This window comes from Podarcis filfolensis, assembly GCF_964270895.1.
Source record: "Podarcis filfolensis genome assembly, chromosome: 12".
NCBI lineage: Eukaryota > Metazoa > Chordata > Lepidosauria > Squamata > Lacertidae > Podarcis > Podarcis filfolensis.
In genome coordinates, this window is record NC_139614.1 from 43,198,500 (window position 1) to 43,225,569 (window position 27,070).

Below are 27,070 nucleotides of genomic sequence, written 5' to 3' on the forward strand. Positions count from 1 at the left end.
TCCCTGTCAGATCACTGGGTGAACGTTGGGCCAATCACTGTCTTCCAGCCTGACCTACCTACCTCACAGGGTTGTTGTGAGCATAAACCAGGCCTTAAAATAAAATAAAATAAAATAAAATAAAATAAAATAAAAATACACTGTTTCCAATGTTCAGCTCACGTGGAGCTTTTCTCATGGGCAGCCCTCATTGGGAGGTGTGTGTATGTATGTGTGTGTTAGCAATAGTTATTACTTGCATTTTTTTTTAAAAAAAACAACAGCATTTTTCTGCCTGTCTAGGGAGTCTGCTGACCCGGCAAAAGCCACTTGTCTTGCAGTGGCTGGGGTGGTTGGTGCGTAAGGTCACCAATGAGGGGAGATTTTTAAGTGTTTTTAATTTACTCCGTTGGATTTGTTTGCATTCATATTATATGTGTGTCTTGTTCATGGTGTGAACGAGCACTGAGCACATTGACAGCCAATGGGGTGTCGTGGTTCGGGCCCTGAAGCTGACTAGGTGACCTCCAGGTAGTCATTTGGTCTTCCAGCCGCACCTACCTCCCAGGGTTGTTGTGAGAATAAAATAGGGAGAGCTGTGCGTGCCACCTTGAGCTCCTTGGGGGAGAAGATGGGGCATAAATGTAATAAATAACAGGATAGCAGGCCTATCCTCACACCAAATTTTTAAAAAAACTACAAAACCTGAGCATTCATTGATCAAAATTTGGAGACTGTGGATAGGATTGTTCCGTGTCTCACTTATGAAACCATAACTCTGTAAGGGAAAGCAAATATTTATACAGCATAAACTTCGCTGTCTTGTGTGAAATTCATTTGGCTCACAGACTGCAATATGTTCCACGGAGCCCTTTTGCAAATATGGTTGCCAGATGGGGAAGGAGGGCACTTAGCCTGGCCTTCTCTTGAACTGCAGCTTGATGGCCAGTTGTCAGCAGCTGATTCTGCATGGAAATAAACATTATTCACCTGCTAATTGTCTGCCTCTCAAGATGATGTTAGTGTTACAGGCATAGTTACAGGAGGCAGGTTGAGAAGTTGGCAACCCTATTTTGCCATTTGTGCAGCAGGTTGAAATGGCCTTTTAAAGAGAGGAATCAGCCTTCCTTAGCTTCAATGGGCTATTGCCTTCCATGGGACAGGATCTGAAGGGGCTTCATCCAGCATGCATGATAGGAGTATGGTCTGCATAGCCGTTTTCCTGGAGAGTAAAAACGATGGTGGAGGGAGGGAGGAAAATGCCATTATGGTTCTTTTGTCACGCTAGCAGAGAGGAGCAAACTGAACTAGTTCAGTGTGCTTGCAGCAAACTGCTAACTATAGTTTACTGTGACGTAGCTACAAGGCCTTTGCTGCTTACTTGGGCTCCTTGAGTCATGCTTTAAGCGTAAAAAAACGGTGGGTGAAATTAATTAAAAATGAAAATAAACATTCCCTTGGGAGAAGGAAGTGAGGGATTAAGTCCCAGGTTAATAAAGGAGCAGTGTGATAGTATAAATGAAGTTATACATGTATACTTATATGACAGCTTTAAGGTGCAAGGTCCAAAAGCCTGTTTTGGATATGTTCAAAAGTGCACTACTAAAAAGCTGCATAGGCTATATTAGCATTCACCTGGGGAATAATTACAAATGGTCCAAAGGATCATTTGCCTCCTGTCCTCCTTAAATGGTACATACATTACAGGCAATCACATACATTAACTATGAAATATCTGCAACAATTCTGTTTGGTATTGCCTTGCACTACAGATAGTGAGGCGTTGTAGCTGAGAATTGTGACTTTTGGTTTATATATTTTCTTTAAAAACAATATAAACAGTGAAGCAAATGACCACCCCAGTTTGCTACAAAATAACCAGAGGAAAAGCTTTGGTTTTCTGCAAGTCAGAGACCCAAATTCACATAACAATGCTTTCTTTTTATAGGGCGCATGATGCAGGGAGGGAGGGTGTGTGTGTGTGTGTGTGTGTGTGTGTATGTGTGTGTGGAAAATTGGCCCATCCACACAGAGTGGGTGTGAAAGGCAATGTTGGCACTTACATAAGAGCACTCAGCCTGAGACAGCAGAAATTCTTGCCTTTTGGGGGGGGGGTGTAATCATTGTATAACGTGTTTACTGAACTGAAATAATGTGTTGCATAGATATAAATATGCCAAACTCTAGAGTTGGGTGGGACCCAATGTGTGGCCCAACATTTCCTCTGAAACCTCAAGAGAGGGAAAAGCTTCAGTGATCTTCTTTCTATTGGCTAACTCCTAGTTTAGACATTTCCCCCCTGATGTTTAATATAAATCTACCTTTTATTAAAACCCATTGCACCTAAGCTTCTGCCTAGCTAATTTTCCCCTGAGATTGTTTTGGATATGTGAAGATATACAGGGTCTGCACAACTTGTACAACCCACCAAAAAGACTTTAATCCACCTGCCACAACTGGTGCCCCCCTTTTTTTCCTTTTTTGCTTTCCCTTACTGGGACAGGAGAATAGAGGGAATTTTCTAGCCCACGGAAGGCCACAAGATATGGCCCCTAATGTAGCAAGTTCCAACAGCATAATTTATATACCCAAAGACATTTTACTTTGGGTATTTGGGTAGTTATTGCACTTGCCAGTCACCTTTCTGCCAAGGCACCCAAGGAGGTATACCATTTTAAAATACCAAAACAAAGGATATAAGATGTAAAGTTGGCCGTTGTGTTCTAGGAGGGAACAGTCGAACCTGAGCAGGCCCTGATGTTGCCTGTCCTTCCTTTTCACAGGGGACATAGTGTGCATACAGATATCATTTATCTCAAATGTGCAAAAATTCCAGTGGGACCTAAAAAATTGATCCATTGCTGAAGAGGAGCAAGCTGCTTCCTTTTGACCGTTTGTACTTGTGTGAGAGACTTTCACACCAGGGCAAGCAAGAAAGGGAACACCAAGCGGAGACTTTAACAGGGTTTATTTGCTAAACAAGAAGCATATAAGGATGAAAGAAGAGATCTCACAGCCCTCTGAGTTTCTGGGAAAGCTCTTCCAGAACAGCAGCATGTCTTCCTATTCCTTCACTGCAGCTGGCAGTAGGATCTTCAATTAAGCAAGGATACTACTGGGCTTTATATTGTTCTTAAATATCCTATGGTGATATCACCAAGCTTTCCCACTCTCCCGACAGGGGACTGCAGAGGCCTGGCCAGTGGCCAAGGGGGGTGGCTCATTACTTCTATGTTGTCATCGTGCATCAGTGAACCCTGGGCAGCTCTCCGGTGCCTTATCTTGGCAGTGTCTGAGGGGAACACACCACCATTATGAGTGTACTTTTTCACCCTGTGGTCTTAGCAGAACACCACATCCCTTCCTCAGAAGACCACACATTTCTACACAACTTATGTAGGATGCAAGAGTCTATTATTAGCTCTTTCTTAGTTTGGGGTTTAGCTGCATAAGGCCTCAGAGAGATGAAATCATCACCATCCCACCTTCCCCCCAGAACCAGGACCCAAGGTGGCTCACAAAAATTAAACCCATTGAAATGCCAACTCTCTCCTTGTGATCCCAACATGTCTTCCGTATATTTTCCATATAGCCCTCAGGCTGAAAAAGATTCCTCCCCTTTTGTTGTGGTTTCTCCTCTCCTCTCCTCTCCTCTCCTCTCCTCTCCTCTCCTCTATTTATAATAATATCCTGTTAGGTTCACAGGTTGCTGTTGAGGCCTGAGCATCAAGGTCATTTGCCAGCGGTGATCAGAGCAACAAATGTAAGTTTCATCTTGTTATGTACTGAGTTGAATAGGATCCAAACTGCAGCAGTCTGATTGGTCCTAGAACAATAGGATCCAAAAGGCAGCCGTCTGATTGGTCCTAGAACAATAGGATTCAGAATGCAGCAGTCTGATTGGTCCTAGAACAATGCAGCAGTATGACTGGTTGGCAGGAACCACCCAATCATGCTCCAGATAGAAGTGAATCCACAACCTGATTGGCTTACAGTAGAATTCCGGAATTAGCCAATCATGTGCAGCCCATTGTGTAAATAATGTATATAAAGCAGATACTTTGAGGGGACTTTGATTCATTCCTCCTCACCACTATGAGCTGAATAAAGAGCATGAAATCACTTTGCGACTCTGAGTATATTTCACATCTCTACACAGCAATACCTATTGTCTTCACACAGCCCTCTCAGTCTTCCATGCAAAGAGTCCAGGGACGCATTTTCGCCAGGCAAAGGGCTCTCTAAACGGTCTGGCAAGTTTATTATAGGGACCCACTGAGACTGAGAAACACGTCTTCTGAAGATCAATGACTGAGAAACCATTTGCAGTGGAAGGACAATCTTAGAATCATAAAAAGTGGCACCAGCCGAGGTTTCCATGTTCAATTATATATAATCATAAGGAAAAGCACTTAGGCCAATATTGCCCTGAGTCTGGCTCTGAGACGTAGTTGTGGCTTCTGTGTTTTTTAATAGCTACATATAACAACATCCTCTAAGACTCACTGTTGCTGCAGCCTGAGTGTTATCAGCTTGCTGTATCTCATCAAGGTCAGAAGCCATGTAGAAACAAAAGAGTCTGGGAGGGAGTGGACAAACAACTCTCTGTTCTATCATTTTCACAACAGTCATTCAAAGCAAACATTTTGAGGTAAAACTAACCCAATATTTAGAGTCCAAAACCTGTAATCAACACTTGGTCTGTGTTTACTATTTTCATTCTGCACCTTCAACTCAGTGGAAGACATTGATCTATAAGAGCCCCTCAGAGCACAATGTGGCCGCAACACATTTCACATATCCACCAATCTGCTGCAGCAACAGGACTAAGCTTTCTGGTTGAATTATAGAATATAATAATGGAATATGGATGATAGAAGAGGAGGTTCTGCATATCAAAGTATGCATCCCTTGAATGTTTATTGGATTATGAATGCATATCTATTTTACCTGACTAACGGTCTGCACAATATTTAGAGCTTGTCTCACACTGGCTTGGATTTCCATGTTCACAATGTTTACCTCTGAGTAATGTCAAGTACTTAATTTGATCTAGTATTAAAAAATACTTAGTCTAAGTTACATTTGCACTTTCATTCCCTGCTAGATATGCCCATAACTTTTGCAGGCATTGTATGGAACCCAGTGGTAATTTTCTGTTTAACTATAAGGTTTGCTCGAGAATCTGCCTTGAGTATTTTTTTTTAGAAAACGAAAGGAGGGATATAGATCTCCTCAAGAAAATAATAATTAAGGTAATGCATCTTAAAACAGGTGTAGCTGTTCTTCCCTGTTTAGTGATAGAGCTTTCATAGTGCTTATTGAGCATCAGTGAAAAATCAAGGCATCAAACATTTAACTTGTAGAATCAGAGAAAGTATCCAAGAATCGAATCAGCAGTGCTATCAGCAGAGATTCCTTTTAAGCTGGCTCTTAAAAGCCAACCTGCATTGTTCCAAAATGACTTTTCCAGATCCTTTTAGTGGTAAAAACACTCAGTGAAGAAAAGGACCAAGTAACAGCCTAATAACAGTGAAGGAAAACAACCATGATGCTTATGCCTTTCATCACCTTTTAAAAATAAGCAGGCAACCCTTTGGTTTACTTTACTGGAGATCTTCCAAAGCAAAGGATTTGGAACTTTTTAGAATGAAGATGCTGCTCCCACGGTTTAGGAAGGAATTATTACAATGGTTCCAACTGGCAACGAAAACCTGAATGGATAGTAGTATCTTGTATTGATCCTATGTAAGGCAAATGGAAAGGTTCATTTTATAATAAATTATGTTGTCTTGCACTGACCAGAAACAACAGCAAATGAGAAGGTTACTTTTATTATGTCACCTGTCAGGGGGAAATCTATTATACTTAATTACGATCACAATTGCAATTCAATTGTGCATACAGATGTCACTACAGAGGCCAAGAACCTATCAGCTAACTAGTGGGGGGGGGGGAGTCATCTATCCACATCATTCCCAAGGAAATATTTCTTTGGCTGCTGCTACTCATACAGAGGATTGTGAATATGCCATCATTTTCATGAGCACAAAAGGTGGCGTGACCATGTCCACTTTCATTTTTTAAAAAAGAGCAATCTTCTAGTCCTTATGAATGCAAGGACTTTTGAAAAAAAAATAGGACAACACCAAGGTTTCAGGTAAAGGACAGCTGCATATTCCTGCATTGTTGAATGCCATGCATGAGATCATGAGATGAAGAGCTATTTAGAAATACATTTATTACCATTATTATTATTATTATTATTATTATTATTAACAACAACAACAACAACAACAACAACAATAGCCAGAATGATGAGCAAGAAATGCAAGGCTACACTACATGACTTAGTTGTTAAGCAATTGTGTATTATGTACACTTGTTCTCCACAATGTATTGTTATTTGCCTAGGCATGACAAACAGCAAGGTGCTATGGCTGTGCCAGAGCACTGAATTCAAAATCCAGCTGACATGATGCTCTGCAGGTGTTGCAGACCACAATTCACATCAGCACTAGCCATTGGCAACACTGCTTGGAACTGATGGGAGTCATCACCTTACAACATCTGGAGAGCACAATATTTTATCGCTAGCCTAATCCTCCTTTCAATGTAAGTCCTGCCAAGCTCTTCCCTGGTTTCTGAGATTTTATCGGGCACCGGCAAACCAATATGTTTACAAGCTTATCTCCATAACACAAGGGCTTGAATCTCGTTATTTTCTCTAAATGAAAGCTGACATTCTCAGTATCCAGATTCTGAGTTTAAGTGGAACAATCATGGATGTATGAAATACACAAATAGCCAAGACTGGATAACATTAGCCTCTCCATAAGACGTTTGTTGCTCTGTAATAAAATGTGAACAATGTGAAATGCCCCATTTTAGACTTGTTAAAATGTGAAGTCTGAAATTCCTAGCTTTCAATATATTTGCTGGAATGCTCCATTCTGATCACACCTATCATTTAGTAATGGTCAGTTCTCCAGAAGAGAAACAGTGGTCAAGATTCATCAAATCAATAATACACTGTCTTGCTACTTTGTTTACTGCTTTTTAAAGCATCCTTGGCAAAGCTTCTGAAGACCTCTTCAGATATCCCCCCGCCCCATCATATACTGAGTCATTCATGGCAGTTCAAGGAAGGATCTGCGATGACTCAGCTTCAGGAGAGAGACATCTTGTCGACTGAGGCATCTAGAGAGCACAGACAAGCGCATAAAGAGCTTTGCTTGTGGCTGGGCATCCTGCCTGTGAAATCTACATTATGTGCTGTGCTGCATCTCACAGTGCACTTTTCAGAGTATATTTTCATCACTGAAAACCCATAGGGGGTACCAATATGTTTTATCATATTGTGGAATGTTGGAAATGCAGTGAACATTGAGTGTCTGCGTGTCTCAATTCCTGGATGCTTGGACAGTGAGCAAAGCAAAGACATCTGACCGAGGTCAGCAGGAGCCTGCCTTAATGTTTACTGCGCAGAATCTAAGCCAGTAGAAAAGGATGTGACACCATAGTCTACCCAAGGCTCAGATTCAACTGAGGAACCACCTCACTAAATGCCCCCCAGCCTCATTCTTCCAAAAGATCTTCCTGACATGCATATGGAAAGCCCAGCAATCTTTCACAGCTCAAAGTCTCTTTAAATTCCTGCTGGCTTGCATCTAAGGGACACTCAGCATGTCTCCATTGTAATTCAGCTATTTGATCTCAGACTTGCTTTTGTTTGTGGAAGCATCATCTGTCTTTCAGAGATGCTCTCACTGAGATCTCTCCCTCCCTGGTCCTGCAGATTCCTGCTATCTGGAATCTAGCATCCTGTTGCCTGACACCTGATAAGGCTAACCAGTGCCAAATGACCATTGCTCCCTGCAGAGCCTCATCTCATCTGAGGCAGGACATAATATACCATTCTTGCTTAACTCAGCCTTCCCCAAACTGGTGCCCCCCATATGCTTTGGACTATAACTCCCATCACGACTCACCATGGGCCATGCTGGATGGGGCTTATGGGAATTGTAGTTTCAAAACATTTGGGCAGCTTAAGGCTGAGAAAGGCTCTCTTAGATGATGAAGAACACAATAGGAAGCATCGAAGAAATCTGAAATCTACCAGTAAATTTCAAGACCAACCTCAAAAATCACCCAGTTTTACCCCTGATTATCCTTTTTGGTCTTTTTAACGGGGACATTTTTGGTCCTTATTACCCACCTATCCTACTATTTTTTTTCTCTTCACACCTACTTTTTCAATGTAGTGCAAATTATAAATGCTGCTTGAAATCCCTTTCACTAAGCCACATCATCACGCCAGCATTGGTCGTTTAAATATTCCACATCACTTACTAATAAAACTTCAAAAATGGTCCCCTTTGGGGGATGTGTTCATTCAAGTGCATCTTAAGATCTTGTGCTATTTTAAGTTTGCCTTCTGTGCTGCTGAACAAGCCAGGCCACTTAATGTGCCGTGTTACATTTTTTTTTTTTGTTCCAAACATCAGCCTTCATGAATGGGGAGAGTTTTTAAATTTTAAAAAAGCAGGCCAAAAAACCCGATTGCCTCTGTGACACAGACAAGGCAAAGATTTCAAATCGCTTGCATGTCTAGAAATGCAGAGTGAAACAGACAGAAATGTATGGCTCAGCAGATTTCTGAAATGTTTAGTAAAGGTAAAGGGACCCCTGACCATTAGGTCCAGTCGTGACCGACTCTGGGGTTGTGGCACTCATCTCACTTTATTGGCCGAGGGAGCTGGCGTACAGCTTCCGGGTCATGTGGCCAGCATGACTAAGCCGCTTCTGGCGAGCCAGAGCAGCACACAGAAACGCCGTTTACCTTCCCGCCGGAGCAGTACCTATTTATCTACTTGCACTTTGACGTGCTTTCGAACTGCTAGGTTGGCAGGAGCAGGGAGTGAGCAATGGGAGCTCACCTTGTCACCGGGATTCGAACTGCCGACCTTCTGATTGGCAAGTCCTAGGCTCTGTGGTTTAAACGTTTATTACCTCTTTAATAAGGGATAGCATTCCTCATAGTATTCCAGCTTCACCGAATCTTACACCACAGACATCATGTCCAGTATATTTGGCCAGAAAAAGCAAACACCGTTTTGGTTCTATATTCACAATCAGGAAGGCATACTCGACTCCCTACTTCACCTGTTAGCATGGATTGATCACCACCCCAATTATATGACCACAAAAGTTTTGTTATAGTGTGTTGAGGACAGCTAACCTGTTCTCCATTAAGTGACCATGAACTTTCCTTTTAAAGGGTACATCAAGAAGATAGCTCCTCACAAACCTTGCTTGGTGGTACCGTGTACAATTAGGAGCACAGGAATTCTCCCAGGACCTATTTTTCCCCATGAGCCAGTTGCATCCTGGGAAATCAGCCAGAAGCACTCGTTCTTTCCAGCTGCTCTGTGCCAAAACACCTTTCCGGTTTAGAGAGGGTGGAATGTAATTTTCCTTTCCCGACAAAAGTGCCATTGCTTTCCTTCCTTACAACAACTTCTGGTAGATGAAGCTGCCTGTTCTCTTATGTCATTTAAATGTCCCTCTTTCACAACGATGGACCTTGACTTTGTTTTATTTTCCAGGGCCTTTTGCCTCAAGGAATATAATAGAATCAGAAATAAGAAAGAATAAGGTGGCTATTAGTCTCAACAGGAAATCAAAACACTAAAATACCTCATAACTGCAAATGATCATTATAAAGATGCCCTGTTCTTCAAAAAGATTAGTGTAATTTTTTTGTTAAATTTGAATATTATCTCACTAGTAACAGAAGCTGTCCCCTTCTGTCAGGATTTTAGAAAAGACAGTTATTTAGGATACGTGATACGTACTGCATGTAAATTTGTCTGCATGTAAGTGATTAATTGGTTAAAGGCCAACAAGTAAATTGTTTAAAGAAATCTACTATCCCTATTCCTATTCCTATTCCATTCAGATAAGGGTGTCAGAATGTCAACAACTTAGGAAGCAGGAAGCCCTGCCTCTTCCGGTTTTCTTTGTGAGACGCCTGAGCAGGAAGATGTGGTTATACTTGAGCTCAAACTACTTTATCTTCTTTTTTTGAATCATGTAGTTCTCCCAGAAGACTCCTCTATGTATATAACATCGATACTTTTCAAGGCTGTTTCTGCTGTCCCAACAGCACTTTCTCCTCAAACATTGCCCTTAAACATGTCAGAAAAATGCCTTGTCATAATTTATAACTGACACCATAAATAGCATCTTACATTGTCAGACACTTTGGTGGAGGAGTCTGCCCTTCTCTGCTCCCCTCTCCCAATTGACCTCCATCTCCAGGGCCCACCCCATGACATTGCTAGGAGCTTCCTCACGTCTTAGGGTTGAGCCTTCAAGTCTCAGGGTCTGGGATGCTCCTGATCTGGCAACCCAAATTATAGTGCTGGTGTCCCAAGTGTGGCAACCATAGGCTCCACAGTGCCCTCACACACACTACTGGAACTTGACAAAGCCCTCTGTTCTCACTTGTCTTTCTTTTTAATTTTGTTGTTATTTTGTTGGAGGGCTTGCCTATTTAATAATAATAATAATAATAATAATAATAATAATAATAATAATAATAATTTATTTATACCCCGCCCATCTGGCTGGGCTTCCCCAGCCACTCTGGGTGGCTTCCAACAAAATATTAAAATACAGTAATCTTTCCCTTGTATTTTACTTGTTGTTTGTGGGTGATGTAGGAGTTCTTCCTACTGGGGTTTTGTTTGGGGTGGGGGTGGGGAGAGGAATCTGAGCATTGCCTGCTTCCCTTCTGTGAAATGGGTATTTTGTGGTAGCCCTTACAGTTCCTTAAGATTTCAAAATGCCCCCCCCCCCGCCCAATAAGGTTGAGGACTCTAGATGGTGCTTAAGGTAAAGGTAAAGGGACCCCTGACCATTAGGTCCAGTTGTGACCGACTCTGGGGTTGCGGCGCTCATCTCGCTTTATTGGCTGAGGGAGCCGGCGTACAGCTTCCGGGTCATGTCGCCAGCATGACTAAGCCGCTTCTGGCGAACCAGAGCAGTGCACGGAAAGAGTGGTACCTATTTATCTACTTGCACTTTGTTCTTTCAAACTGCTAGGTTGGCAGGAGACTGTTCCCTTGCCTCAAGGCTTACAATCTAAGAATAGTCATGACACAATTGGAAAAGAGCAGGAAGAACAGAGAGGGGAATCAGATAGTATGGGAGGAGATAATGCATAATTTATAAAAGCAAATGCCTTCATAAAAATGGACAAGCAGTGTTACAAATTGATGGAAATTTCCTTTGGTTGAGATATATGCAACACACACACACACACACAAAGAAGAGAAATGTCAGAGGGGATAAAGCAAGAGAAAATTAATTCGTCAAAAGAAGTACAGTATTTTTTAAGAGTGAAGCATCATCAATAGAGGGAAGAAAAGAATTCCAGTCTTAGGAAGAAGTGGAGAAATACCTCTGGGAAATGATTTATAATGAATTGAAAAAGGTATTTAAATATACCTTTGTGAAGAAACCAGAGGCCTTTCTCTTGGGCATGGTCGGCCAATTGGTGTTAAGAAAGGATAGAACTTTCTTTATGTATGCTACAACAGCAGCAAGAATACTCATCGCAAAGTATTGGAAGACGCAAGATCTACCCACTCTGGAAGAATGGCAGACGAAGTTGATTGACTTTATGGGATTGGCAGAATTGACTGGCAGAATCCGTGACCAGGGAGAAGAATTGGCAGAAGAAGAATGGAAGAAATTCAAAGACTATTTGCAAAAATATTGTAATATTAAGGAATATTGAGTGATGTTGGATTGAAATTAAGGGGTTATCAGCTGTAATGGTATAAAAGAATATGAAAAAATAGTTCTTTTTTTTGTATATAAGTAAAAGTATAAGTTACAATAATTTAAGAAGATGGATAGAAAATAAGGTTTTTAGCTGTAATGCTACGAGATAAGGATTTGCTGGATGATCAATTTGAACTGGAATACAAGAAGGGGAGGCATGAGGAGGTCAGGGAAATATGTTATTGAAAAATAAGTTATGAAATTTATGTGTTTTTAATATTTTTTCTTTTTAATTTTTTTCCTTTTTTTCTTTGTTTGTATAAAATGGAAAATCTTAATAAATATCTTCTTAAAAAAAAAAAAGAAGTGGAGAAATACCACTGAGGACACAAAACTGGCAAAAAGATAATGTAAGAAACGGTTAGCAGTTCATGTGAATGTTGTCACAGCTTAGTGGGTCTCCAGCTGCTTTTGGACTCCGGTTCCCATCATCCCTGACCATTGATCCTGCTAGCTAGGGATGGTGGGAGATTTAGTCCAAAAACAGCTGGAGACCCAAGTTTGGGAAACCCTGAACCTCACACCACTTGGAGCTTAGAGTGGTGCGTAATAGTATTGGATCTTATTTTTAGCTGTTTTTTTATGTGGAATTGTTTTAAAATTTTGCATATGGAATTGTTTTTAACTGTTTAATATATGAGCCCACTTTTAATAGTTTTTACACTTTCCTTGGTTTAGAGTTGTTTATAGAGTTCAAATTGCTGTGTTTGGGGGGGGGGACTGGGGAAGAGTACAGTGGTACCTCGGGTTAAGAACTTAATTCGTTCTGGAGGTCCGTTCTTAACCTGAGGTACCACTTTAGCTAATGGGGCCTCCCGCTGCTGCCACACCGCTGCCATGCAATTTCTGTTCTCATCCTGAAGCAAAGTTCTTAACCCGAGGTACTATTTCTGGGTTAGCAGAGTCTGTAACCTGAAGCGTCTGTAATCTGAAGCGTCTGTAACCTAAAGCATCTGCAACCCGAGGTACCACTATATAAGAAAGAGCAGAGCAGCCAGTGACTTCTTCCCATCCTGGTATTTTACTGTGGTCTCCTCTCTCTTTTTCTCTTTCAGCAGGGAAGTCATTCTCAATAGACAGCTCCAGACTGCTCTCATGTGGCGAGTTTCATATATAGCCTGGCTCTGAAACAGCGACATTGTTGTTTTTTTTCAGATTTCCCTCCTGCTTGAAACCACATGGTGGCACAGGAAAGATGAGCTTTTTGTAATCTGCAGTCCAGTAGATGTTGTATTTCCAATTTATTTGGTCAAAACTTCCTTCTCATGACTCCCTCCCGCATTTTCACACACATTAGCCAAGTTTGGAATGTTATTTTATTCGCTTTGCTAGAAAAATCAATAGACATGCGTTACAACGATTCATATTGTACAAAATTATGCTTTCCGATTTTTTTTAAGTACTTAGAACAGGGTTAGGGAAACTGTATGACCCTCTAGATAGAAGGTGCTGAATTAAACTCCTACTTTCCCTGGCATGCTAGCTGGACCCATGGGAGTTGGAGCACAACAATTTCTGCAGAGTCAAACTCAGTAAAAGTTTTGGGAGCCAACAAATCTTTGCATAGTGTTAAGGACAGTGTTCCAAACAAAGTTATGAGTTGCCTTACTTACACCATCTCCATCCGATTGCCCACTTAGCCTAATATTGTCCTTTACCAATATGCCTTAAGTGCTATTAATTAATTTCCCAAAATAAAATTGGGTGTACCCTAATTTCTAAGCGGTGAGAAATCTCAAGAGTCCAAGCTCATATGTTGGGTTGGGTTTCCTTGGAATGGAGGTCACTGGAGGTAGATGGGGTTTTCCTGTGATATATGGCTTGTTTACACTTAGCTATGGGCTGAGCATAAGGTGAAAGATTCACAGCATTGACACTACAGCAGATATCTCCCAACAGGTATCTAAGGAGTGGACTCCCCAATGTCATGGAACTTGATTGTTACAGAGAGAGAATTAGGTCTCTCTGTTTCCAAGCCAATTCCATGACAAGACTGCCAGCCTGTTGTTCCCTTTCATACACTTGCACCCATGATGACCACAGCCAGGGGAAGGAGAAAACGCATACCCCCTTCTGTTTATCTCCCAACTATTTAGTTTCTACATAACAAAGCAGATATTTAACAGACCTAGCTAGGACCATTTACTCAACAAAGAAACTGCTTTGAACATTTTAGCAATAAACCAGTAACAACAGTGACAGAGCTTTGCAATGTGCAACTTATTTCCATCATTTTATGCTCCCCTCCCCACTGAATTACAATTTGGCTGTTTCAAATGAGCTTTCCTTGGGTACCTCTGGTTAAGAACGTAGTTCGTTCCAGAGGTCTGTTCTTAACCTGAAACTGTTCTTAACCTGAGGTGCCACTTTAGTTAATGGGGCCTCCCGCTGCTGCCACGCGATTTCTGTTCTCATCCTGAAGTAAAGTTCTTAACCTGAGGTACTATTTCTGGGTTAGCAGAGTCTGTAACCTGAAGCGTCTGTAACGCGAAGCATTTGTAACCCGAGGTACCACTGTACTTAGCTTGCTTTGTTTTCATATTGTTGCTGATACTAAGTTACTCCTGCGTGTGGTGAGTGAGGACCATGTTGCAACAGCTTATTTCCCTTCAATAAAGATCAGGCTTACTAGCAGCTTTGCTTCTCAATATACTCTGGTTAGCCTCTGTTATTTTGCTCCTACTGATAGGGAACCCACTTAAGGACTCTATAAGGCAAGGGTCAGCAAGGTTTACCTCGCCTGGGCTGGTTCACTCCAGTGGAGATCCCTCCATGGGCCAGATCGCATGCGTGCCTGTGATTTCCAGCACCCCGAAAGCGAGTCCCCGCATTGCACCGCACTGGTTTAGTGCAGCACCCGGGGACTCACCGAGTGGGCAGCTTGGTTTGAGGGCAGCTCATGGGCCAGTTAAGCGACACCCATGGGCCTCTTGTGGCCCATTGGCCTTAGGTTGCTGACCCCTGCTATAAGGGCTCTGGAATACCCCATAAGGGAAAGGGAGCAGTTTTTTCCTTATAACATTAGGATACGTTTTTCTTCCATTTGGATTTCTCTTTGTGTATGTGTGTGTTGTTTTAACTTGAGTTAATTGTACATCACTTTCTGCACTTTGAATAAAAAAGTAGTTTTTATATTTTGTACGTAAACTTAACAATTATGATGAAAGAAAAAAAGTATTTTGCCAATAAATTCAGCAGCAGCAGCAACAAGTTGCTTGCAAATAAATTTGCTAATGATGCTGCTGGGAAAAGTAGTTTGCAAACAAATTCAATGCACACAAGTAAGAAATAGTCTAGGAGCTTGCCAGTATATCTTCTGGCCAATAAGAGTTTGTGTAGAAACTAGCGTACTGTAGAAAGGTAAACTGCACATTGGTTGTCCTGCCCACTTTCCCAACCACCACTGCCATGTGGCCCTCGGAAAATTGCCCAGAAGTGAATGTGGCCCTTGAGATGAAAACATTTCCCCAGCCCTGAAATGGAGCAAATGAGTGACACCTGATGTTCTATTCAAAATATATTTATTATAATTAGTTTTGGAAACAAATATTATTGTACAGGTATATTCAATGCTACAAGGCTGTGTGGCAGCATCGGCCGACTCATGGAAGCAGAAGATTCTTCACCTCAGTTCTACGCTGTCGATGCTGTGAAGCTGAAATGTCAAGTTCAAGTTGTTGGAAAACCACCATGACATCTTCGCGAGCCACTTGCCAAGTGCAGTGACTGCTCCCCTGTTTCAAGCGAGGCAAACACACACACAAAAATGGAATCCTCGTTAATGGGTTTCTATATTTATTACCCGCTTTACAGCCCTTTATATACTGTTCTGCTCTCTGGCAGGTGGTTTGTTTACTCTCATATAGTCAAGGGTCCATTTTAGTCATCTGGTGGAATATGTTGTTGCAGGTATTACTATATTTTTCCATGTATAACATGCCCCCGTGTATAAGACTATTTCGGGGGGACTCAAAATTAAGAAAATGCACTAGGCACTATCCATGTGTAAGACGACCCCTTATTTTAAACTTCAAAAATTCAGGAAAAAATATACAGTGGTACCTCGGGTTACAGACACTTCAGGTTACAGACTCCACTAACCCAGAAATAGTACCTTGGGTTAAGAACTTTGCTTCAGGATAAGAACAGAAATCGCATGGTGGCAGCGGGAGGCCCCATTAGCTAAAGTGGTGCTTCAGGTTAAGAATGGTTTCAGGTTAAGAACGGACCTCCAGAACGAATTAAGTTCTTAACCCGAGGTACCACTGTAGTCTTATACACGGAAAAAATACGGTATTTATTTATTTAAAACATTGATATCCTACTTTCCCAGGACCACTAACAGTCTAAAAACAAGGAAGAATGGTAAAGGATTTTTTGGGTTCATTTGCTATTTATTTTTGGTACTTATACCCCAATGAGCTCAATACATAGTTCTCCTCCCAACTGAATCCCCAATTGAGGTAGGCTAGGCTGAGAGCAGGGGTGTAGCATGGGGGGGCTGCCAAATGCATTTTTTTTGGGGGGGGTGCAATGCTCACACCGCTGTCCCCAAACCAGCCCTGCACGGCTTTGCAAAGCTGGGATCTGATCAGGAGAGCAATTTCCCTCCTAATTTTTGTTTGGGAATTTCAGGTGCACTACTGAAATCAAGTAGGCTTATATATTTAGGACCCACTCTATACTTGTGACTGTAGTTTGTTTAAAACCGCTTTAAATATTGTATTTGAAATTGTTATAACAGACCCTTATGGCAAAGGGTGGGTGATAAAATCATATTATAACAACAATCCTGTTCTTTTTAAAGGACCTCATATGCAGATATAGGGACAGGCACACTTTATCCCTGCCCCCACCCCCCATATGAAAACAATGAGCTGTCATCTGGAAAACCCTGGTGATGAGGCAGTATAGTGGGAGGTGGCAGCAAAACATCAATGAAAGCTTCCCAGTCTGTGGTCCATGAGTTTCATTCTGGTGGTCCATGATGTGTCTGTGCATTTGTGGTTGAAAATTGTGGAGACACCACATCTATTGCATTAAATATTGATATTGAGTCTTTAATTGTATTTTTATTGCTGCTTTTATTTCTTTTTGAATTTTACAGTATTACAATTTGGCCTCTATGGAATTCAAATTCTGATGCGATAAAACACAGTATATTAGAAAAAAAAATAAGCAATAAAATTGCAATTAAAAATCACATTGCATCTAGCGCAGTGCATTGCAAGTTCTACAACAAGCAGAAAAAATCACTCAGTGGTTTGTGGAAACCCTCAGCAATTTTCTAGTGGTCCACGGGAAACAAAGTTTGGGAACCATGGACCTTGAGAAATCATTTATGGCAGAGATGGGGAACCTGTGGCCCTCCAGATGTGGTTGAATGCCAGCTCCCATCAGCCCCTGCCAGCTTGGCTAATGCTCAGGAATGACGGCAACTAGAGTCCAACAACATCTGGAAGACCTGTAAGCGCCCCATTCTTGATTTGCGCAGTTGGCCCACGTGATCAGCTGTAAACTCAGAATGAGTTAGAAGCATTCCTAGAATTAAAAGCTTTGTTGAAGAGACGCTCAGTCTACTTACATCGTTCAAAAATAGCTGCAGCTTTTTGAAACAATCTTCTATCCGGCTGTCCATCAGAGGAAGACTGGTTTTGGATTGCAGCTGTAAATTAAGTGGGAAGAGAATTTGAACACAGACCCTTACTAGCATAGTTGGCAAGAACACGTTGTTTCCCACCTCTGAAGAAAAAAGAAAGAGAGGTGGTATTTGGAGATTGGCTGTTGGAGTCTCAGTTTCTATTCAGCTCTCTGCTATAGAGTAAACTGAAGACAAATGACTTCCCTGTAGCACAGGGGTCAGCAAACTTTTTCAGCAGGGGGCCAGTCCACTGTCCCTCAGACCTTGTGGGGGGCTGGACTATATTTTGAAAATAAATAAATAAATGCAAGAGCACCATGAGCCCCGGTGGCTGCTTGTCAGCTTCGCCTTTGAGCCAGTGCCAACGACTGGGCTCAATCTCTTCAGCCCCAGTGCCCCAGTTGGGCTAGGCAAGCTGGGAAGCACTTCTAGATACCTTCCACTCAGGAAAAAAGGTCTAAATGCAATGGACTCACAACTTTGAACTGTGAGCACCAAACTCAGCACCAAAGTCAGCGGAGCACAGCAGATTATGAATTAGACAAACAACGGCTCTGAAGCTTAGCTTCTTTATTCTTTTACAGCTACTGCAAACTAGAAATAAACTACAAACTAAAGACTAATAGAGGCTACCGGACTGCATGAGTGTTACTGTTCGTTATGCAGTGAAATTATCTCTACACAGATAACACTCAGACTCCTAAAGAGTCAGGGTGGAGCGGAAGAAGCGATGAGCAGATTCCACCCCCTCCTTTCTGAAAACATCATGAGATTCTTGCAATGGGAGGGGTGAATTGTCCACACTGCTTACCTGTGTCTTGCGAGTGGCAGGGGCTGGTGGCGGCGGCACAATGAGTGGAGCGAGAAAGGGCTCTGGAGAGGGGCTGCTTAAAATGGCGGCCACTCGAGCGCTGCTGCTGCTAGCACCAACAAAGCCCAGGCCCCATCCTTCTCTAGGCAGGGCCAAGAGAAGCCAGGAGGAGGGAGGAGGCGTCACCGCCGCCGTGTGAGGGAGAGGGAAAGAACGCATGCGCTGGCAATCCATGCGGCAATTCCCGGACTATCCGTGGGCCAGATCCATAAGGCAATTGGGCTTGATCCAGCCCACAGGCCTTAGTTTGCCGACCCATGCTGTAGCAGTTAAAGTGTGGAATATGCACATTCTGGGCTTGTCAACACTGGAGCAAAATGTGGATTTGCATCTGTCTGTCTCCCCATAAATTTAGGGGCTACTCAGTGGTGTCTCAGACCTTTTCTCCTTTAAATATGTCCCCCCCCATACTTAGAAAACCCAAAAGGGCCAGGGCCTGGGGAATCACTTTCAAAGAGGAGAAAGGTCTGGGATAACATTGGGGAATATGCCATGTGGACACACCTATATTAATCGAGAGACAGCCATGTACAAATCCAAGTTTCATTTTGTCTTACCCTCTGTTTCTTCTGCACACCAAGTTTCATTCTGCTTCATGTTGCCATAATAACTCCTTAGGAAAATAATTCTTAGTACTTACACAAGGTTTTAGCTGATCATGTACATAATAGATATACTCCAGAACGCCTCTCACATTGGAGAAGGGGACGTCCTTCCTTTCAAAGAGCATAGCTGTTTCATTGAGGATTTGAAGAACAATAGCTGCTTTATCAGAGACACCCTGCAAAATAAATGTTAAAAGAATGATTTAGAGGAGGGGGTAGCCCAAATGGTGCATTTCAGATGTTGAATTGCAGCTCACATCAGCTGCCACCAGCATCACCAAGGATCCTGGGAGCTTTAGCACATAATATTTGGGGAGTATCGTGCTGGCTACTACCCCGAATTTAGAGAACTGTACTTAAAAAAAATTGGGGTGTTTTCTGTTCCTACAAAATCCACTGAGATGGACTACTACTTTGTGAAACTTGTTTAAAAGTATGAGGGTGGGGAATATATTTTATTTTTATTGTTTTGAGTTACTTGTACACCACTTAGAGATTCTTGTAATGAAGCAGTATATAAATTGCTGAAATAAACAAATACCCATTGAAAATGCATTATTACTTATTTCTATCTCACTTTTCAGGCAGTAGGCTGATATCATGGCTTACATCGAAAACATTTAACAACAGAAGGGTCACAATGCATAACTGAAGCTTAACATCTTACCATTTTCACAATCTGTGCTGGTTCACACAAACTGCTTTTGTTCATAAATGCGCATTCCTGAGATGAGCCTCCTCCATTCTTCGATCAGGAAAAGAAGGTTTACAAAATGAAAAGGAACACCATTTACAACACATTCAATGGTTCATAAAAACAGAACAAAAACAAATCATGTCAAGGCAGCCAGTAAATCATTGAAAGTGTAAGGCTTCTTTGTAATATTGTAGTATTGTGAGAGGATAGTGTTGTGCTTCCAGCTCTGAAATTTTACAGCTCTAAGATCTGACCCTGTAGAAAAAAGAGGATTGAGGGGAAAGGGTCAAAACAGGTTCTTTTGTTAAGTAGATAGCTTGGCACATTCCATTTTGGTGGGGGAAATGGGTCTTTGCTTATCCAAAAAGTAGGCCAAGTGCAGGTGATTTGTTGTCACTGGAGCTAAAAGCTAAAGAACCTTCTGGAAGGTGAGCGGAAGGGGGCTTCCCTTCCTCCTCTGACTAGAGGTGATGTGAAAGAGAAGAAAGCAAACAAACATCTTTGGTTCTAGAACTGGTCTGCTTTTCTCTGTGAGAACCCAAAGCTATGCCTTTGGTGACCACCTGCAGAAATCTAATGGTGGAGCAGATACCAAACAGGGGAGCAGGAGAGTTAATTCTGTGAGGCTCCCGCCTTATTTTTGTTTATCTGTTTTCCCTTATTATTTCCTCCAAGTATCTCAAGGTGACATACATGGTGCTCCTCCTCCCCATTTTATCCTCACAATAACCCTTTGAGGTTGGTTGGGCCAAGAGACTATGACTGGCCCAGAGTCCCCTGGTGTGCTTCACGGTGGAGCAAGGATTTGAACCCCCACCTCCCAGGTCCTAGCCCAACACACTAATCACTATGCCAGTGCTATTTTTCTAGAAAAAGAGGTACCAGAACTCACCATGAACACCACCCTCTTTCTCTTAGAATGGTAATGGTGCCCACCTGAGAGGTGACAGAACTGAGTTCCACCAAGTTCTGGCTGAAAAGAAGCCCTGACTATACTCCCCCCCTTCTAAAAACCTTCTATCACCGGAAACTCCCTCAGTCTCTGGTGACCTTTGTTCCAAGGAAACCAAACCCAAGTCTCTCAAAGATTGGTGTACACATAACAGTGCCAATGCAACTTACCAGTTTTTCAATTTCTTTCCAAGTTTCACGCAACCTCCTCACCGTGGGACAGTTTTCCTCATTGGTTCTGGCATGCGGCAGAGCATGTGCAAGGAAGCAACCAGTTGCCAAGAAAAGGAGTTTTCCAAACCAGCACATTTTCTGAGAGACAGAAACTTGGTCTTAACGTTAACCCGCATCAAACTTGAGCAACTGCAACAGTAGCTGTGGCTTGCTTTGAAACAGTGTCAAAGATCTTTGCCCATGTTTGCCAGTACAGTGGTACCTTGGGTTACAGATGCTTCAGGTTACAGACTCCGCTAACCCAGAAATAGTACCTTGGGTTAAGAACTTTGCTTCAGGATGAGAACAGAAATCGTGCGGTGGCGTCACGGCAGCAGTAGGAGGCCCCATTAGCTAAAGTGGTGCTTCAGGTTAAGAACAGTTTCAGGTTAAGAACGGACCTTCAGAACTAATTAAGTTCTTAACCCGAGGTACCACCGTACTGTAACACCCTTTTGCACATGACAAAAAGATGTTGCATGTATGGGATAACTTTCTGTGCTATCCCCACCTGGGGAAAAAAATTACTGCCCTAGCACAGCCTTCTAGTGAGGATTTCTCCTATGTTTCAACTCCTTTTTGATCAAGAAGGAACGGCTCATAGTTTCTTTTGCATTTCCGTGTCCTGATCATGAGAGTGAATGTCAGCATAGTTGTCTGTGCTGCTAGTGGTAACACATTGGGCATTGGGAATACGGATTTATTCTAATCCCAATGACTCTACTGAAAGACTAGCTCCATCAGTGTCCTCCTTCTCCCAATTGGCAGCATCAGGCTCTAGGAAAAGGAGAGAAAGGAAGCAGAGCTGCTAGCTCCATCAGCACTCCATCACACTCTCCACCAGTTGCTCCCAAACATTTTTCGCCACTTGAAAACTGCTGGTGGTCTTTGCGGACCATGTCATCATTTCCCCCCCTGTCTCTTGTAACAATTTTAATGTACTGTGCTCGATGCTGTATGATTTTTAATTGTATCGTCTTTGCTTCCTTTATTTCTTATGTTGCATTTTACGGAATTCAAACTGCAATGCAATCAAATATAATATAAGAGATCAAAGAAGGAATAAAAAAAGATGAATATTGAATGCAGACATGCTGCAGACCACCTGAATGAAGCTCACGGACCACCGATGGTCCATGGATCACACTTTGTGAACCCCTTGCTCTACATCACACATCAGCTCATCCGGGTTCAAGGAAAACATGGCATCCTCTATATCAGAGGTTCCTAAACTGTGGTCCATGAGCTCCATTCAAGTGCTCCATGCCACGTCTGTGGATCTGTGATGTGGCACATCCATCGCATTAAGTCTTCATGTTGATTTTAGTTATTTTTTTATTGCTTCTTTGATTTCCTATATTGTGGTTTTTACAATTCAAAATCTGAGTAATACAATAAAATGCAATATATATGAAATAAAAGGAGCAATGGAAATTGCAGAAGCCAAAAAAAGTATACATATCCTACAAAAGAGACATAAAACTTTGGATTCCTGAGTATGCTAAAGCTGTCCAATATTAGAAGCACTGGAGAAGGCAGCAGTTTTTTAAATTTATTTTTAATCACAGATTTTTATGGGCATTTCCTTTCTGCACATTGCTTTCCTGCTTTGCATTCTTGCTTGGAAAGCCACATCTGCTGGAAGGTACCCAAAGAAGCCAAAATGGAGCCACCAGTCGAGGAACTAAACTTTCCCTCTACTGTTGTATTGTTCACAATTTAAAAAAATCATTCAGCACAGGGCATTACAATTGCTACAACAGGCAGAAAAAGCATTAGGTGTTTCCCCAAAACGTTTGTGGTGCAGAAAATGTTTAGGAACTACCCATCTATTACATTTATATCCTACTCATTCTCCAAGGAGCTAAGGAGACATAAATCCTTAAATCCTTTTACCCTCACAGCAACCCTGTGAGGTAAACTAGACTGACAAGAGAATATCTGGCCTAAAACCACCCAGTGAGTTTCATCCCTAAGTGAGGATATGAAAACAAGTCCTTCCAATTCAAAGGAACTGCTTTATCCTTTTCATCACAGTGGAGATGGAAGAATGTTACTTAGGCAATAGCTTTCAAAGAGAAGTCGACAGACCCTTACCTCGCTGAGGCGATTCAGATCTCGACACACCGCTTTGGAGAAGAGTTGGAGACCCCATTCTGCAGGCTGTCTCAAGTGCCTTATAAATATCCATCTCCCCTTCCATCACTGTCCTGCCCACTTCTCAATAAAGCATGAAGCACTTCCTTCTTTCAGTATTCCACCTGTTCAGGTAAATTTAATTCCAGGCAATGAAAAAATGTGATGTGTGGGTGGCAAGGTTAGAAGAGAGAGAGGGAGGGAAAAAACCCTCATTCTTGGAATTCAGCATTATATTCACACGAGCCAACAACCGAATTTGAAATGTTGATCTGGTGCAATTTCAGATGGACATGTAATATTAGCAAGATGCAAATAATGCCTGTAATAATATTTGTACTATGTGTAATAATAGCGGCAGTAGTAGTAACCTGCCACTGTATCAGTAGTAATATTAGTACTTCAGTGATGGAAGGGTTTTCTTTATCTGCAGCCAGCAGACTGTTAAAACATTTTAGAGCAACTGACAATTACAACTGATAACAGTGATAGAAACACATGTTAATACAGCTAAGGAACGAACACAGAATCTCAATATTAAACATTATATATCGTGGTCTCTCCCTTTCCACAAATGCTACCACAGGGGAGTCTGAATGGGCATCTTTACCCTGAGAGGAGGGGATAAGCAGCAGCAACAGCTATTTCTAAACAAATAACTTGTCTTACCCATTTTATTGTAACCTTATTTCTTTTTTAAAAAAGAGTGATGCTTATTGTTGTAGAAATCTCCTGAAAACTGCTTTGTGAGCTTTGCCTGAAAAAGCGGTATATAAATACTGTAAATCAATAAAATATAGGGATATTTATTGCCAGGCAGTCATAAGCAGTCTTGACCTTGACCTAAAATAGGCAGTCATAAGCGGTCTAGCAAGGACAGCTGTACAGTGGTACCTCAGGTTAAGAACTTAATTCATTCCAGAGGTCCGTTCTTAACCTGAAACTGTTCTTAACCTGAGGTATCACTTTAGCTAATGGGGCCTCCCGCTGCCACCACACAATTTCTGTTCTCATCCTGAAGCAAAGTTCTTAACCTGAGGTACTATTTCTGGGTTAGCAGAGTCTGTAACCTGAAGCATCGGTAACCCGAGGTACCACTGTATTCAAAAATTTATTGCAACCCTGAAGCAAAGTGATGATAAGAGACTCAAAAGAGAAACCCAGGATATAGTAAGCCTTTTCGAGCTCCCTGATTAAAAAAAAAAACCATGCAAGATAAACTCTCCCTCAGCATTGATGCTGAGGAGCAGCATCTGTAGTTCACTGGGGTTTTATTATTATTATATCTGCCATCAAAGCTTTCCAAGGAAAAAGCCTTCCAATACTTACGTATAGTTAGCCATGTCAGCTATTGTATTCCTCTGCAGCCATCTGCCGTCATCACAACTGCCACCTTCAAGCTGGCCTGGGTGGGCACAGAGGGGGCGGGTGGGTGTGGAGGAGAGAGGTAGTGGCAGGAGAGGGGTCATTTTCTGTGTTGCTTGAAGCAGCAAAGCATCCTGGGTCAGCCCTGCTCCTGTGGTCTTAGATACAAGCTGTTAGAGATCAGTCTAGTGTCCGGTGTCTAGTAAAAATACGTAAAAGAATAAAACAGTCTTAGTTCTCTCTGCCCTCCCCCTCCGCACAATAAATGAAATAAAGAAGGAGAAAGGAAAAGCTACCTATAAAAATCAAATATATTCAAAGCTGTCCATAACACAAAGCCCAGGGAATTCTAGCTCAGTGTAACAGTTAATCAGAAGTGGGTTTTTTAAAAAAATCCTGCACAGAAAATGTGCTATGTGAAAATCACTAGGAAGAGTCCTCCTGATAATGGAGAAGTAAAATATTCCAAAAGTAGTAACCCTGATTAATCAGAGGTCCGAAGAAAGATTGTGGAAAATGCAGCCCCCAGAAAAAAAAATCTAACCCTGTGTAAAATTATTAAAATCAGCAAGGATGACGGCTAAAAGTTCTCTTCTTCGCCATGTGTGTTCCAGAGAAGAGAGAAATAACAGCAGAAAGAGAGAGGAAGGAAGGAAGGAAGGAAGGAAGGAAGGAAGGAAGGAAGGAAGGAAGGAAGGAAGGAAGGAAGGAACTACTTGTGTGAAAAATGATTAAGCTCAGAGGAAGTTCAGTGGAGAATCTAGAGCCACTCTCTGCTCCCCAACATACCCAAATATATTCCTCCTTCCGGATGAGTTCTTTTTCTTCCCCCTTTGCTCATAACTCAAATTTGGTTCTGAGTTGGTAAATGGCAGATGAAGAAGAAAGTGTTCATCACAGCGCTTTATGTTACAGTTGATGAACAACTGACATGTTCTCAGGGTCAACCGAAGCAACTGACATGATTCTGGGGTCATGACTATCAGGGTACACTCTGGGACAAAACCTGCTGTACCTATCCATCTTTGTACATCTTCTTCACACCATGGGGCACTGGAGCATAGCTTGGCCAAGGCCTAGTCACATTGGCAATCTTTGATCTGCTGTTTCTTTCATTTCAGAATCCAGAGGTCCAGGAGATGAGAAAAATCTTTGCTCTGCCCTGCAAGACGAAGCAGGCTTGTTTGCGAGCCACAGTTCTGAACCAATGACTCCTTCCATTCCATAGCTCTGGAGGCCTTGTTTGCAGCATCCCGGATTCTCCCAAATAAGCACAGATTACAGATAGATAAGACCCTTTTACGAGCTTTCTCCACATAAGGGCCAACTCCACACCCCATGCTACCATGCTGTATGGCAGCAGGGATGCCAAGTAGGGGGGCTCAGCTCTTCAATATTTTCTATGAAAGGGCTGCACCCAAAAGTTCCATGGCAGCAGTGTATGCATGACATGGGGCATGTTTGTGTCCCACACATGAGCTGCAGTGCCTCTGCACAACACGTCAACACTCTGCGGAGCATGCTGATGACATGCGTGCACACTGCAGGGCGTGCACACATGGTGTGCTGATGTCTCACGGCCCCAGGCCCCCTCAACCATGGGGTCAAGGTGACCCACATTTGGTAGAACATGTGGCTTGTTGCAGAAGGTCCCAGAATTGATCCTTCAGCATGTTGGTTTCATGAGTGCAAATACATCTTAATCGGAACCCTTGTTCTACCATGTTAATCTTTTGGGGAAAATAGATATGCAGATAGCCTAGGATAGTATAAAACACTGCTGTTCCACTAGCGCAAGAGACTTCTAATTGTGGAATGAAACTTTCTCTACCACTCTGTGGTTTGAGACAGTGAGTCTGTAGTCCTCTGTACCGCATACAAAGTGAATCTGGAGGGTCCCATGGCACTAGAGACACTGTTCAGGGAAATTGCCAGTGGGAGGGGAGAAACTGGTATCCTTTCTGGAACTGGTAAGCTTTTTCATTCGAAGACGAATGCGAGATGCACCGTAATGCCTAGCGTTGCCCTGAGTGAAGCTCCACCCCCTTCTCCGTTACTTCCATATTGAATGAATGAATTTATTATTTCGGTCACAGACCAGTTCCATCTCACATACAATATCAAGGAAGTCCTAAAACACGATAGGGATACATTTGAATTTGCAATTAGGTATAACAGGGACAATACAAATATAGCAACAGTTAAAAAATATATATAAATTAAAACTTAGTCACTAACATACAACCTAAAATTATCATTTAATCATTATGATAGCACAGCTTGTTCCCTAAGTTTTACGGCAATCACACAGAATTTGGCTACCTTTAATGTGCTCTCAGGATCCTTGTCCTCTACCAGGAATTTTAGACACTGAAGTTCGGATTCATTTGGAGATTTTTGCATAGCAGGGGATTACTTCCTTATTAATATGACTTCTCCTCCTGCCTCTGACGGTGACAATTGCTTCTGAGCTCTCTGTTCTGCTATTCTCAGTGAACGCCTGGTTTGGGGCAAGGGTACGGGTTCTGGGTTTCTCTCCAGTGACAGCATCTCATTCAACTGCTGCTCAGGCTCTGCTATCTACGTCGTCCACCTCCTCTCCCATTATTTCCCAACCTTTGCCCTCATCTCCCTCTGAGGTCTGCCCTGTGCCAATCCACTCCTGGAGGTCTATGCTACCTGCCCCTTCCTCCTCTCTAGGTGATGCCTGGGGCGGCAGTCTCCGCCATTCTTCCTCATCCACCCAGCCCCTGACAGTA

General features: G+C 42.3%; 1 protein-coding gene across 1 annotated transcript; it reads right to left on the bottom strand.

Moving 5' to 3' along the window:
- Positions 1-15,336: 15,336 nt before the first annotated feature.
- LOC310745304 (uncharacterized protein) lies at positions 15,337-19,682 on the bottom strand. Its single transcript, XM_083577489.1, has 4 exons — positions 19,617-19,682; positions 18,985-19,125; positions 17,417-17,497; positions 15,337-15,566 (listed from the first exon to the last, which is right to left on the bottom strand). Exons 1-4 carry the CDS (start codon positions 19,659-19,661, stop codon positions 15,435-15,437), a joined length of 399 nt encoding a protein of 132 aa, XP_083433615.1. The 5' UTR covers positions 19,662-19,682; the 3' UTR covers positions 15,337-15,434.
- Positions 19,683-27,070: the final 7,388 nt, after the last annotated feature.